Genomic DNA, 15,871 nt, shown 5'->3' on the forward strand with positions numbered 1-15,871 from the left:
ATCAGCGTGCCCCAGAAAACTTGGTCCATGTCTAGTTTAGCCAATCACATGACACTCCTTCGAGAGGCACTGCAGTGAAAGCTGCCTTTGTGTTGACATTTTCAGGATCAAGAGGTAATGATGATAATTCAATCGTTTGTGACAAAAAACGCACAAAATATTGCATGTTGCCGCGAACAGGGGTACTCTAAATGTTTTTGTATACGAGCTCAGATCCATGTGAAAACGAGGTTCGTTTAGTCATGATCGGGTCACACCTGCTACTGAGCCACAGTTAACGTTACTGCTAGTCGACACTCATTGTTAGCATTTAGCTAACAATATGGCTAGCTTGCGCAACCAATCGATCGTCAATTCAATTCCTCGGATACCTTTTCCAATCGTGTCGAAAGAAACGTAGGATGAAATAGATTAATATGTAGGCTACTATTGATACATTCAACCAATGTACATTTTCCTTTTTGGTGATATGACACAATGGACCAAGCTATCCCTAACTGGCTAGCTCAACCTGCTGCTGGCTCTGCAGGCTTCATACAGAGCTAGCATTAGCAAGCTAGCCGGTTCTTGCTATTTTCCATAGGGACGACGGTAGAGTTACACAATGGATTGGTTCTCCAGATGATTATCATGTAGTATGATATAATACACTATGATATAGTATAAGGCCGTTAGATGTTTTCTATAACTACATCTCTGGTTCTTTCTTTATTTCTTAGTGTTTGAATGGATATTACGAGGTGCACGGAGAAATGGGTAAAACAATGCTATTGTACCATAGAGCCGTCATTTCACAAAATCATATGTTCATGCACCGTGTCCAGCAGCACTCAAATGCGTGTTACGGGTTGGGGCGTTACAGTTCCTAGGGCCAATCAAATCTAGTGTTGTATTAGCCTATTGCAGCAGGTGCATTCATTTTCACCCAAAGTAAAGAGGCGAAGTAGTTTCATGTTGTTGTTCTTGTTGTGTTTTTATTATTATGATTGGCTACATTTGTTGTAAGGTTTAGGCACCAGAACATATTTGTCTAAATATTTCATGATTTCTCTAAATAAAAGTATTATCACCTTACCTAAAAATCCCCCAAATGGCAAAGCTGTATTGCACTAATAGTGATACCTATGATAATGATCGGCATTTGTCATGCTTTTCTCCATTTACATTTTTTCCCTTTGTTATATTTCTGATCATTTCTTATCTTATCCACTGTTCACATTCAAGTGGCAGTTATTTCCCCTCAAAAAACATTTATCTTCAAACCAGAAATCGCCAATACTTATGCTATCCTCCCCTCCCGCCCTAGGAGAGGCCTCCATCGTCCTCCATGATGTTGTCCAGTAAGAAGTCAGACGCTGGCTCCTCTTCTTCCACCTCCTCATCCTCTACCGGGGCAGCCGGGGCGGAAAGGGCCTCTGGGTCAGATGCCCAGTCTGGGCCATCGGCCACTGTTCCTGGACCCGCGGACGTCAAGAAAAAGGAAAGGGCTTCCCCGAGCGGGGAGCCGGGGGGGCCCCCTCTACCCCACCAAGCAGGTCCCGGAGGAGCGGACCAGGATGCTGCGGAAGTCCGCAGGACGAGCCGTCGCAAGCGAGCAAAAGTAAACATCTAAGATCTTCGTTGCCCTTTATGGCAAGAGAGGGTGACATGTTGCTGGATATGAACCCTTTTTATTTTTAATGTCTAAATCATATCATTATAGGGCAAAGATTGGAAAGTTTACCATTATTTCAATTACGTGAGTATATTGTGCGTTCACTTTACACTATACACCTGAAATATATATATCAGCATTTCTACCGTTTTTATGATGTCCATTGTGTACCTTATCACATTGTGTTGCCATAAAGTGGGCAACGCAGGGAGCATTAATGAACTTAATGTCGTATCTAGATCAGAAGGGACAGGCTACAGTCAAATGAGTTTCTAAAAAAGAGAAGAAAGAATCGCTTGGACCTCGGCAGTAGTCAATCAATAAGTTACTTTAGGATCACATGTTACTATTTCTGTCTTATAACATCCCCTTAATGCAAAATCACATAACCGTGCTATCTTTCCCAGTAAACTAACCCAGGCTGCTTCACACACAAAGACCCAGTGAACACGCCAACATCTACAGCAACACAGAGAAAGGACATGGCTATAGTATTGCTGAAGAATAACAGATTATACCTCCTTCCCTAGATAAAGACTCCGGGCCATGGAAGAAAGTGAAGCGTGTCACCCCTCGCACAAGTTCGCCCCTGCCTTCCAGCGGACCCCAGAGCCAGGTTTTCATAGAGCTTTTATTGTGCGTCCTACTGCAGGTGGAGTACCGCGAGATGGACGAGAGCCTGGCCAATCTGTCTGAGGACGAATATTACTCAGAGGAGGAGCGCAATGCCAAGGCAGAGAAGGAGAGGAAGCAGGTGGTGCCTCCACCCGCACCGCCGCCGGAGGAGGAGAATGACAGTGAGCCCGAGGAGCCCTCTGGTGTGTCTCAATGTCCATGCACTTATTACACCATGTTATAGAAAGCAGATAACTTGTATAATATCTTCCATGTGGCTACCTGTTTTATGTACACAAGTATCATCATAATATCGTACCGTCTGTTGGTGACTATGTTTAATCCCGCGATGGACGTGATTGGCTTACTTAGGTGTGGAGGGAGCCGCCTTCCAGAGTCGCCTCCCCCACGACCGCATGACGTCGCAGGAGGCCGCCTGCTTCCCCGACATCATCAGTGGGCCACAGCAGACCCAGAAGGTCTTCCTGTTCATCCGGAACCGCACGGTAAGGGCCCATCCTCCCACACACACTCAATACCAGGCTTTTGGTTTCAAAGGCAAGACACACGTGAAGTGATCTCTTTGTTAATTTCACCATGATGCCTCTTTCAGCTTCAACTGTGGCTAGACAACCCTAAGGTGCAGCTGACGTTTGAAGCCACCGCACAACAGCTTGAAGCGCCATACAATAGTGAGTTCCACTGAAGACTTTCCTACTTTCTTAAATTATTTGTGAAACAAATAGTAACCTTTATCTATCTCTTTATCTCATCAGGTGACACTGTGCTGGTCCACAGGATACACAGCTATCTAGAGAGGCATGGTCTTGTCAACTTTGGCATCTACAAGAGGGTCAAGCCACTACCCAGTGAGTGCACGTCATTTTATCTTCAGGAGTGTAATGTAACTCTGAACCTTTTTGCTCAAACATCTCCCCGAGCCACCATTGGCTATACACCAGACCTGGGTTATATCTTAACCGTCTTCCTTTCTCCTGCAGCTAAAAAGACAGGAAAGGTCATCATAATCGGAGGGGGCGTGTCGGGTCTCGCTGCTGCCAGGCAGCTGCAGAGCTTTGGGATGGACGTGACCGTTCTGGAAGCCAGGGTATGTCAATAGACAAGTCAATATGAATATAAATAGGTGGGACTAGTGCTCAACATGACTCAGTTTAGTGATTTGCTTTTGTGAAGTTAAAGGTTTTATTTTTCATCTTCTACTACAGGATCGTGTGGGCGGCAGAGTGGCCACGTTTAGGAAAGGCAACTATGTGGCAGATCTAGGAGCTATGGTAGTGACCGGACTAGGTAAGGGACTTTCATTCATCCATGGCATTCCCTCTCCTGCAGAAGTATTACAATTAGAACTTATGCTAATGATTTTTGATCAGTGGTTCAGTAACCAATAACCATCAGTAGAGGGCGGTGTTGTTAAAATATTATTTCTGTGTTTGTGTGTAGGAGGAAACCCCATGGCTGTAATAAGCAAGCAGGTCAACATGGAGTTGGCCAAAATAAAACAGAAGTGTCCTCTCTATGAAGCCAATGGCCAGGCCGTAAGTATAACCAGACATCCTAGATCTAATATGCTATTATTCTAACAGTATAGTATATTTTATCATCCAGTATTTTACCTAGCAGACTGAAATCTGAAATATATAAAAATGATCAAATCACTTTTTCAAATTGGTCTTTCATTGGTACGTTCCTTGAAAAACAGTCATAGAAGTCTCAAATGGGTAAATACTTTAAAGATGGGATGTGGATTAATGTTATGGATGCATGTATGCATTACACACTAACTACAAGGAAATGGATCTAAAGCACAGTGTGTGTTTGTGTATGTGTAAGCTGTCTTTTGTATATAACATTGTGTGGTTTAACAGTAAATGTAAAGTTCTTGGTCTTTGTACAACCCGCATCTGTTTGGACTGAAGGCTCATTTATAGACCTGTTTTTGTCTCCCTGCGAGTTAAACCATGCCACACACTGCGTAAACAAAAGAGTGGATCCGTCCCTCACTGCTTTGGCTAGCAGGTCATTGCCCACAGTCTTTTTAATGAAGGGCGTTTAGCAGGCAGAGGCCAATGCTATTATGGGATGTAAACAATATGTTTGCTCATTTGTTAACTGTCATTAAGGGCAGCAGCAGTGAAAAAGGGATAATTTAGATTTGTGTTGAGTGAGTTTCCTTGTAAAGGTTTAAAGGCTCTTGAAGCCTCAACATCACTTGGGATGAATTTAGTCATCGGCAGCAGCAGAGGAAAATTCAATGTAAATGTTTTTTGCTTTTTTGAGGTGAAGTTGTATTTAATTTGTCTTTTCTCTCTCCCTTCCCTCTTCTCAAACCCTCCCTTGTTCATCTATTGGTGAACAACTTCAGGGTGAACGATGCACGAGTGTATGTATTGTTCTATTTATATAATACATACCCTTACCTTGTATTAATGATCATTCCATTTCATCCTTCGATTTGAATTTCTCCATCCATTCATCATTTGAGTTTCAACCCATAATGTCACGACAGTTTAACCCTCTGTAATGAGAATCATATGAGAACTGATACAAAGATATGAGAGATATGTATTGACATTAATTAGGTTTTATTTTGATGATGTTCTGTCTACAAGGTTTAACAGATATTTTCATGCAATACTTATACTATTAACAATTAATCTTCACAGAAATATATGGCTTTTGGCTGGATTTTATTAAGATAGCATGCAGAGTAAATCTATGCATGGTCTGTGTCATTAAGTTAGGAAATAAAAAATTAAATTTAGCATGAAACGCATGCTTGCTATTATATGCCCTGTGGTGAATTACATCTTCGAGGACATCGGATTATTGCATGACTTTAAGGGGAAATAAAACAAAAATATTTAAACTGATCATGGATCATGGATCATTTTTAGCCATGTTCTTTCCTTCTAGTTGAAGCTACTATACTCTTATGTATTACAGTGTATTACTGTTGTAACCCTCTGGTGGCTAAGATTCTGGGTTGGTTGTCAACGGTCTGTGTGTCGGTCTCCAGGTGCCCAAGGAGAAGGACGAGATGGTGGAGCAGGAGTTCAACAGGCTCCTGGAGGCCACCTCCTACCTCAGCCACCAGCTGGACTTCAACTTCCTCAACAACAAGCCTGTGTCCCTGGGCCAGGCCCTGGAAGTGGTCATCCAGTGAGTGACACGCTCAAACACAAGCACACACACACATGATTTTACAATATCAACCATGGGCAAAATGGTATCGCTGATATGCACACTGCGCATGTTAACCGACCATACACACAGTAGTAACTAAAGCATGTGTGCGTGCATGTGTGTGTGTGTGCAGGCTGCAGGAAAAACACGTAAAGGACGAGCAGATTGAACACTGGAAGAAGATCGTCAAAACCCAGGAGGATCTGAAGGAGTTGCTCAACAAGGTGAACATAACATGTATTTTATATCCTTTCATATTTCACATCTGAATAATTAAGGAGATCCTCCAGGTCCTGCTCCTTTCTTAGCAACTTGTGTGCAAGTTACATGTATATTCAAATACATTGCCTCAGCAATACCTCTTCTCGTAGCCAAGGGCTTATCACGACTATAAAGATTTTTTTTTTTTCATGAACACATAACGAAATGGACGTATCATAAAATGTTTGCACGAATACCAAACTCTCTGTTTGCTGACATAATCTTATTGTGATCCGCTGCTCCTCCTCCTCTCCTCCCATCAGATGGTGAACACCAAGGAGCGCGTGAAGGAGCTCCACCAGCAGTACAAGGAGGCCAGCGAGGTGAAGCCGCCCAGGGACATCACGGCGGAGTTCCTGGTCAAGAGCAAACACCGGGACCTAACCGCCCTCTGCAAAGTGAGCCCAGTTCTGATTCCAAACCCATACAGTATTCCCTGCATCTCCCTCTTTCTATTTCTGTCTCTCTATCTATGTCTTCTTTTTTTCAGTCTTTCTTTCTTTCTTTCTTTCAATAGAGAAAGTGTTCATTATTAATGGATCTAATCTCTGCTGGCTCAGGTCTCGATAACTGGCGCGACTAATGTAACAGCCAGACACCAAGTCGGGTCAATTTTTGCTGAACTCTAGAATGGTGTGTCAGAGCAAATCGCACACATTGAAATGTGTGCGATTTTGGAAATGTGTGTTTGCAGATTGCAAGGGTATGCAGGAGATTGCTGGGAAACGATCAAGTACTCATTTTACCCCTTGTCATCCTGCGGTTAAAAAAAACCATAGAGGATTATTTTCATTAATTATAGTGTGGTGGTTAGGCATGCATGTTTTATCTGTTTCATGGCACATTGATGGGGCCCTCTTGCATGAGTCAAAAATGCCTCTAGTCTGCAGGATTTGCATCCACCTAATTTTCATTATCTGTGACTTTGACTGGTAAAATCATTAAAATTCTCAAGCGTACCTCTCTCATAAAAGTGATGTATGGTGGCCGGCAGCGAGGTAGAGGATGCATCAGCGTCCCTAACCACATGCCATTGTAACTCTCTCAAGCGGGCTGCGCAGGACTGTGTTTAAGTGGTTTAATGCCCTGGCTGGATGTGCTATTAGAGCCAGCGCTGGCCTTTTATTTTGGGCTGGAGATAAATCTGCTCTCGGTGAGCTGTGTGTGTACTTAAGACCGTGGATAGAGCTGCTTCAAACACAGCTGGTGTCTCGACCGGAACGGACCCATTTTTCCCCTCATCCACTGTCTATAGAAGCCACTTCAAGCCTTCCACCGATCTGACACCGTGTCTGACTCAGCCCGGAGCCGGAGTCACACACCCGCTTACACAGCCCTCGTGGACCTTTCTTTGTATAACCATCCGTGTGTACTTTCACATGAGTATAAATGCGAAGGAAATGTAGTTTCACAACGCAGTCAGCAGTTGGATGCGTTGTTTTTTGGTTTTCATTACTTTTCATTACATGTGTCGGTTTTGCCGGGGTCCGGTTTCTGCTTGCCGTAGTGGTCAGTGTGGCCCACTGTAGAGCAGTGGTAGGAGGCGTTATTATAGTGCAGTAGGGTGTCTCGGTAGCTTTTTATAGACACGGTTTTAACACCGTTGCTGTGGCTGCCAGCACTGTTGCGGTGAACCTCTGAACCGGCCGACTCAGCCCACCCTCTGACTGGTCTACTTGTCCTCTCTACCTGTTCCAGAACACTTAAGGGTGTGTTCGACGTGGACGCACACACCCACATTCACAAGAACTGGCATGCCATTTAAAGAAAAAATTGGTTTGACAAAATACTTAAGTAAAGTACAGCTCATTGCTGGCTTCTAAAACGGGCTTTCTGCCAAACAAAGCAACCTAACTTGACTTAGCAAAACCACGTTTTATATTAACACCAATATTAACGGTGCCTGTTCAAAAACCTGTTTAAAACGTTTCCTGTTCTGAACGAGCCATCGATCAGATGAACTGTTAAGTAAATCGAAGGACAGACATACAGAGACTCCTCATTATAGTTGGATAGATCATGGGTGTAACACCATTAGAGATGCACTGCTGGCAATTTCTGCTTACAGTGTGAGCGCACCTATTAATCATCTCCAATAACCGGATCATCGACAGTATCCTGACTTCAAATGAAAATACCCTCTTGGCAGTACAAGCCTATTCATGGCTGCCTTAAAGGGACAATGCAGTAGATCAAGACAAGGAGATGGCTAAAACTCCTCCACACACGTGTCTGTCCTCAGGAGTACGATGAGCTGGTGGAGCTGCAGGTGAAACTTGAAGAAAAGCTACAGGAGCTGGAGGCGAATCCACCCAGGTGAGACCTCCATACGTCTGTCCAGCCATCCATTCAACGAATCAAACCATCCTCTTGACTTAAGTGACTCAGTTCTCTAGTGCAAATTCAGTTTACACTCTGTATGTTCACTAACACTGTTCACTTGACTAAAAGAGTAAGACAATGAAGTTCAAGTAAATCAACTTTTGTTCCCCTGCATCTCTAAACATCACCAAGAAATACGACTTACATGTTTTGAAGATGAGTTATTGCTCTGATGTTAACCAGGACACCCTTTTATCTCCACCTTTTCCTCTTCTTCGGACCACCACAGCGACGTCTACTTGTCTTCCAGAGACAGACAGATCTTAGACTGGCACTTTGCCAACCTGGAGTTTGCCAACGCCACACCCCTTTCCACCTTGTCTCTCAAACACTGGGATCAGGTACAAAACTGAGTCCAATCATCATGTCTGATGATGCAAGGGATTTTTGTAATTCAATTCCTAAAGGTTATGTTAAATGCTAGGAAATGAATGCTGATGCTATGCAAAGTGATCATTAAAATCTATTACACAGTTCTAACAATGTTGGTTACGATGGTTGGTTTTATCACAGGATGATGACTTTGAGTTCACTGGCAGTCACCTGACGGTTAGGAACGGTTACAGCTGTGTCCCCGTGGCTCTGGCTGAGGGCTTGGACATCAAGCTCAACACGGCAGTCAGACAAGTCCGATACACAGCCTCCGGTAAGCTGATGGGATGTTCTGTGTCTGTTATTTTTAACACTGTCTGCATTATAGGTGTTTTACTCTGTTGTTGGACTTTAATTACACTATTGAAGTGTAACCAAACATTAACATTTAAACCTCAAGGACAACCCCGTCTCATGATGAAAACACCGGGAATGTTTCCTGATTGGCTTAAATTGGTTCACTGCTCCAATTGAAACAATTCTCCATATGAATGGCACCCATTTAAACCAAGCAGAAAACAGCAACAAACACACAGTTGCAATTACGTGTGTGTCACCCGGGCATAACATCCCTACATTAGCATTGTTCTTTTGTAAGTATTTGATGGCTCTTGGATCCAGAACTCTACACCAAGCAAAACTCGCGGCTTTGATTTCATTTGTCATTAATTCATTGTTATTTTTTGCAGTACTTTTTTTTTATAAGACATGAGGGCATCTGGTGTTTTTAGTCCAAAAAAGACGTTGCATCCATGAACACGCACAAACGTTTTTTGTGCGCCGCTACATTTCTCTGTGCGTCCCTAACGTTTTAGACCGCATTGGAAAGAGAGTCCATCATTTATGAATGAAACCTCTCTCGCGGATCTCCGCTGCATCGATCCAACCCTCTGGTGCCTCCTCCCCCTCCCAGGCTGTGAGGTGATCGCGGTGAACACCCGCTCCACCACGCAGACCTTCATCTACAAGTGTGACGCCGTGCTGTGCACCCTGCCGCTGGGCGTCATGAAGCAGCAGCCCCCCGCCGTGCAGTTCGTTCCCCCGCTGCCCGAGTGGAAGACCGCCGCCATCCAGAGGATGGGCTTCGGTAACCTCAACAAGGTGGGTGTCTGAGGGGCGGGGCACCCTGAGGAGCAGGGCACCCTGAGGAGTCTAGCCCCCCCGCGGGGGCCAACGGCTGCTTGGAGAATTGTGTCTTTTCACCTGCTGAAGTTGAACACTACCAGCCAAGTTGTTTTTTTTAAAGGTCCCATATTAACACCCGTCAGGTGTGATTGTGATTAGCCGTTACAAGCCGTTTTGAAAATCGGCCTCTTCTGATCACAGGGGGGCGTGTCCACCTAGATGTATGACAGATAGATGAGCAAGGTTTGCTACAGTCCACTGGGTAGGCTGGTAGACTGATCTATCCAGCACACATCTAGGTGGACACTCCCACTTGTGATGTCAGAAGAGGCTGATTTTCAAAGCGGCTTGTAACGGCTAATCACAATTACACCTGGTAATATAACATGTCACCTTTAATATGTAAATATGCAACTTTTTAACTTGCCGCATTTAATTTTTGACCCTGCACCCCGCGGATATGAATCAAAATTGGTGTTGGGTTTCGAGATGGAACAAGCAGTTCAATCATATAAATAGTCTGGGAGCTTTTGTTTTTCTACACCCCCTCTTGTAAAATTGGAGTGCCGGATGAACATTGGTATTGAGTGGGTCGGATGGAAGAGGAGTTTAGGAGTGGAGCCAAGTATGCTTTCTCTTGCTCTCGCTCTCTCCCCCTCCCCCCCCCCTGGGTCTCTGAGCATTTTCCTCTATAGACAGTTCAGTATGCTGCCAACTGCTGCAGCGCGGAGGAGAATGCGGCATTATTATGCAACGGGAACTGGCCTGTACCGCCATGTTATCACCAGGGGGAGCTCTTCCCCTGGATCCCATTCACAGCCATCTCCCAACGCTGGATAGGAAAAATCAAGATGACAGCTGAGATCCAAGAAATGTTTGTCCACTATGGCACCCTTTGCCGTCCCCACCATCCCTGGAAGGACGGATCCTTGCCCTTGGGAAGGCTTGCGTTAGGGCTAGGGTTAGTTATAGTCTGAATGGCTCTAACTGATTCATTTCTATACAAATAAAATGTACTTGTAAGTACCACTGCTTGTGACCTTGTAAGCTGAATGTGTGTCACTGATCTGCTCCATGTTACCTAACTTCCTCTAGGTGGTGCTGTGTTTTGACCGCGTCTTCTGGGACCCCAGCGTGAACCTGTTTGGTCACGTGGGCTCCACCACAGCCAGCCGTGGCGAACTGTTCCTCTTCTGGAACCTCTACAAAGGTGAGCCTCCCTCAGAGTGCCCAGTGGTAGTCATGGTGAAAAAAAGGTCTGATTGTTCATGGATATTTGCATTGGCAATTTTTGACTTTTTTGCAGGAAATGCATTTTCTAGTTTAGGATTATCACTCAACATTAGTTTGAGCGATATTGTCTCAAACCACTCTCACTGCGAGTGCGCCAGCAGACTGTAGTTTACCTAACGGCCAAACGGACAATAATGAGAAGGAATTTCTGCATTGTACGCAGAACTTTGAGTAGTCTACTTTATTTTTACACGTAATCAATGTCCAAGTGCAGCGCAATGGGAATCGATACAACAACTGCATCTCCTCCTCTGCCAGCTCCCATCCTGCTGGCCCTGATGGCGGGCGAGGCGGCCGGCATCATGGAGAACATCAGCGATGACGTCATTGTGGGCCGCTGCCTGGCCATCCTGAAGGGCATCTTCGGCAGCAGCGCGGTGCCTCAGGTATGCTCACCTTCCTCCTCCTCAGTCAACCTGGTGTTTTTTTATACCCCTGAATCGCTGTCACTCTGGGGGCAGTCCTGATTGGATCTGGAGCCCTGGAGATGGTATCCTCAGTGCTTGTTTTGCTCGTTGTGTGTTGTTTCGATGGTATCGCCACAGTGTGACTGTAACTCGTAAGGCGCTTCTGTAGCCCTCGATGTGTGTTATGGCTCCGGCCCTCCCCTTCAGTACATTTCCATTCACCAGAGAGAAATGGTGATGGATTACATTTTTTCTTCCGGCTTTCCAGTCTGTTTGTTTTTTTTTTCACTGGAATGCCAGATCGGTCGCTGTATAGACTCGTAATGCCTCTTCACACAAAGCGAGCTAACATGACTGGCACTCATATCTGTGGTCGCAGCCAGGCCAGCTGTCACCATAAATCATTATGTATGGTTAAATACCAGAAGAGATCAAGATTGCGGTGGCCAACATTGGGAATGATTCACCAACCAGCTGTTTAGCATTTTTTTTTTTTATTGTCATCATTTTTAGTTTGATAAATTTTCGAGTCAACTTTTAACCAACGTTTGTTTTGTATATCGCTTTTGTTCTGGTTGCCATGGCAGCCTAAGGAGACGGTCGTGACGCGTTGGCGTGCCGACCCCTGGGCGCGGGGGTCCTACTCGTACGTCGCGGCGGGCTCTTCCGGAAACGACTATGACCTCATGGCTCAGCCCATCACGCCCGGCCCCGCCATCCCAGGAGCCTCGCAGGTACAGCTGTGTGTGTGTCTGTGTGTGTCTGTGCCTGTGTGTGTCTGTGCCTGTGCCTGTGCCTGTGTCAGCATGAGAGCTAGAATGGACATGAGCCAAGCCTACATTATAATATGACTAGTGCCAGGGCACACAGTCATTCCTAACACAGATGTTTCTGGGGGTGTTTTGAAGTTGGCATGCAGATTGATGAGGACCCCAGTCATATTTATGTGTTGACTGATGAGCTCAGTCTCTCGAGTGCCTTCCCACTCCTCCTCTCCCTCCTTCTCTCTTTTCTATAGTCCATTTCTCTCGCTCTTCATCATACAAACCCGGACTAAAGGCTCAGTTTTGGTTCCATGTCGACACGACACAATGACCACACAGACGCTTCGCCGCAGTCGTGAACCTGTTTTGGTTCTGCGTCGGGTTTTAGTGAGTGGACCAATCACAGCCCTTGCTGCTGCGTTTCCTCGACGAAAGGCGCCTCCCAAAATTTTTTTGGGAGGCGCACGTGAGGCCCTTGCGGTGGACGCAAGGAGGGTCCGCAAACCCCCTTGTGTTGCGTTGAAGTGGAACCATATCTACAATCAACCGTGGCTGGTACCACTACCACTTATTTTTACTTATTTTATATATTTTTAATATCTATTTACTTTATATTGTATTGTTGCTGTGTGTGTGTGTGTGTGTGTGTGTGTGTGTGTGTGTGTGTGTGTGTGTGTGTGTGTGTGTGTGTGTGTGTGTGTGTGTGTGTGTGTGTGTGTGTTGAGGTACCAATCATAAGAATTTTAGCCTTGTGTTTTTGCAATAAGAATGTAATAAAAGCAATTCTGATTCTGATAACTGAGCCTTAATCTCTGGTCGTTTGGACTCCTTCAGTTTTTGTCCAGAGTGTTCACCCTCAGCCGCCCCTCTCTCTCTCCCCTCACTCCCTCCCTCCCCCAGCCCGTCCCCAGACTGTTCTTCGCGGGGGAGCACACCATCAGGAACTACCCGGCCACGGTGCACGGCGCCCTGCTCAGTGGCCTCCGGGAGGCGGGCCGCATCGCCGACCAGTTCCTGGGTGCCATGTACACCCTGCCCCGGCAGACCACCGCCCCGGCCATCAGCAACCCCCCGCAGGCCCAGCCGGCCGCCACTGTCTAGACACACACACACACCTTCATAGACATTGGCACAGACACGCATACACACTCCCGCAGACGACGATGATGACGACTCCTGCCACTACTCTCCGACGAAGTCCCCCCCCGCTCCCCTTATCTGTCTTGTCTGTGAGGAAATAACCAAATGGAGACGAGTTGTCTCTGCATTCATCCCCAATGAGACTTTACTATACATTTCAAGGCTTTGTCGCACACAAACACACAACAAGCTCCATTACAAATGTGAAATAGTGTGTTTGAGCCGCTCTCTTGCTGGTCCTGTGGTTGGGGGAATGTATGGTTAGATATATGTTCCTCCTTGTCAGAGTACAACGCTGCCATACCTTCCATAACAACATTTGGCTCGGCCATCACAACACATGTGTATGATAATACGTCAGTAGCATTATGAAAATGGGATTTAAGAGTTAAACTCGGAAAAAGTACATGTATTTTTTGTTTAGTTATTCAGCTTGTCCTAGGTTTGGGTATAGTTACAGAAGAGGATATATTTATACCTTATCGATGGTTCTATGTATATATATCTACACATTAATATGAAGCCGAAGATAAAGGCAGTGTCACTCCATTGGAATGTATTTTTGGTTCAATGTGATGTAAGGGGCATTTTCATGGTTTGACTTGTGGCTGAATAACATTGCTTAAGAGAATGGTAGATATGTGGTGCCTAAAAACTAAATATTCCATTTAGAATGGATAGTATAGTGAGAAAAGAAAATTAGAAAAGATTTTGTGAATGTTTTTGTTACGAGTTTTAAATGTGTCGTCACCACATACTTTTTTATACATTGTTTTTTTTGTTAATAAAAGAATTGCATCTCAAGGATTCTTATTTTATTTCAAACACTATGGGAATTATGTAAAAAGCCTGTTTTGGTTTATATGTCCAACCCCCTGATCAGGGGCCAGACTGGGCCTCATGACGAGGGTCTCTGGCGGTGGCCCCTCATAGCTGAGGTTGTGATGAACGAGGGGAGAGTAACAGTTGGTCAGGCCCATGAGCTGTGGCCTTTCTGAGGCAGTGTGTCTTCCCACCGCCAGCCCTTCCTCCCCGGTTTCCATGTCTTCCCACCCCACCCCCCTCTTTGTTTTCTAGCTGCGGTTCCTATGGTGACCAGAGGAAGGTTTTGATCTACAGCAGCGGCCGTTCCAGCCAGGATCTCTGGAGTGAATAGCACAATGGTATTTTCACTTTCTCCTGGTAAACCAAATGTTTTGGGAACAAGCCGGTAATGTTTACTGACCCATTTTTTTTTTTTTTTACATAAACTCGATCATACATGAACCACTTTCTGGAATAGGGAGCGAGAGGGAGAGACTGAGGAACAGGGTTTGTGGTTTGATTGCGTGTCTGAGCACATCCCCACCAGTCTCGTGATTCATGGATTCACAGCACAGACGCCACACAGGTGCAGGGCGGAATGTACTCATGAATACACAGACACACACCTCCCCCATACTGTCTGCTTAATGCGGATGCGCAATGACATCCAAGATTATGAAACATGAGTTGGTGCGGTGCAGTGGGAGAGGTGGTTTTTACAGGTTGATGAATAATAGGTCAAATATACACATTTATGGTTGGTGTTAATTTATTGTCTGAGGGCACTTGTGAACAACAGTAAGTCTAAGTCTAAGTGTGATTCGTGGAGATCCATTGAGAAAACATTGGGGGTGTGTGTGTGTGTGGGGGGGGGGTCTACAGTCTGACGAAAACGAGACGATAACTAAATAAAAATCAATTTAGGATGACGACGAAATCTTTTGACACTTTCGTTAACGAATAAAAACGAGACGAAAATGTAAGCGGGACGATTTGGGAAGTGATCCTATCAGAACGAAGCTCTGTATGCGGGGAAGTAGGCCTACTGATCGTCCCGCCCGGCAGGTCAACTAGCAGGCACTTGCTGCGTCGCAAGCAAGTGTCCCCTGTAAACAGTTTGGCGCAACAATCACCGGTTAAAACACAACCAACTTGAAGTCATTGGCAGACGAGTCATCCCGAAATTCACGCAAAGATAAGCATACGTAAACAGATTTTTTCTTTCAAGCTAATGTTGTGTGTGTTAGGGTTAGGGTTAGTGTGCGCTAAAACTGGAATACAATACAAGCTGAAAGAAACCACCGCTGTCCTGTAACGGTACCGGAGCTCTGTACTGTCGACACCACAGCGGGGCACAGAAACACAGGATTCACTGTGGTAAAAAAAAAAAAAAGAAAAGAAAAGAAAAATGAAAAAATTTAGAAATAAAAATAAAATTTGACCTGCGGGCAAATGGGTTTTTTTGGACCTGCGCGAGCATGTTCTTTTTGGACATGCACGCATGTTTTTTTTTGGACCTGCGCGCATCAGGGATGCAAACAGACCTATGGTCAAAAAAGAGAGAGATTTTCGAAGCCCGCGCCCCCGCAGCAAATATCAAATAATGACATTTCCACCAACCTCTGCCATCCCCGGCCCACCCTGTACACAGACAAAGTGCAAACTGAAATTCTTAAAATGAAAATCCAAAAAACGTTAATTTTGTTTAACTAGTCTTCAACACACACACACACACACACACACACACACACACCAGGGATGCAAACAGCGCGCTTTTCGGCGGCTGCCGCTTTTTTCACGGCTGTTTGGGTGACTTGTGTGAATCGTGTAGATCCGATGAGTTGGGGGGG

The 15,871-nt window shown here is 45.2% G+C and overlaps 1 protein-coding gene across 2 annotated transcripts; it reads left to right on the forward strand.

Moving 5' to 3' along the window:
• Window positions 1-54: 54 nt before the first annotated feature.
• Window positions 55-14,011, forward strand: kdm1a (lysine (K)-specific demethylase 1a). Of its 2 annotated transcripts, XM_084482640.1 has the most exons (22): window positions 55-114; window positions 1,307-1,600; window positions 1,703-1,738; window positions 2,307-2,472; window positions 2,642-2,775; window positions 2,883-2,961; window positions 3,046-3,138; window positions 3,271-3,377; window positions 3,496-3,577; window positions 3,731-3,825; window positions 4,653-4,670; window positions 5,307-5,449; window positions 5,607-5,697; window positions 5,998-6,132; window positions 7,977-8,050; window positions 8,346-8,457; window positions 8,630-8,762; window positions 9,402-9,589; window positions 10,709-10,823; window positions 11,165-11,292; window positions 11,901-12,047; window positions 12,978-14,011. In XM_084482640.1, the coding sequence occupies exons 2-22, from the start codon at window positions 1,328-1,330 to the stop codon at window positions 13,176-13,178; spliced, it is 2,550 nt and encodes an 849-aa protein (XP_084338766.1). In that variant the 5' UTR covers window positions 55-114; window positions 1,307-1,327; the 3' UTR covers window positions 13,179-14,011. The 2 variants fall into 2 exon arrangements, with proteins under 2 accessions (XP_084338766.1, XP_084338767.1); XM_084482641.1 differs by lacking the exon at window positions 1,703-1,738 and having other exon boundaries at window positions 2,304-2,472.
• The last annotated feature ends 1,860 nt before the right edge of the window (window positions 14,012-15,871 follow it).

The sequence above is a fragment of the Micromesistius poutassou genome, assembly GCF_964030765.1.
Source record: "Micromesistius poutassou genome assembly, chromosome: 17".
In the NCBI taxonomy this organism is placed as follows: Eukaryota; Metazoa; Chordata; class Actinopteri; order Gadiformes; family Gadidae; genus Micromesistius; species Micromesistius poutassou.

Excerpts from the sequence above, each read along its gene's own strand:
- kdm1a (XM_084482640.1), top strand. The coding sequence starts at position 1,328 with ATGATGTTGTCCAGTAAGAAGTCAGACGCTGGCTCCTCTTCTTCCACC. Across the intron at positions 10,824-11,164 it reads CTTCTGGAACCTCTACAAAG|CTCCCATCCTGCTGGCCCTG; the intron begins GTGAGCCTCCCT and ends CTCCTCTGCCAG. Across the intron at positions 12,048-12,977 it reads CCATCCCAGGAGCCTCGCAG|CCCGTCCCCAGACTGTTCTT; the intron begins GTACAGCTGTGT and ends TCCCTCCCCCAG.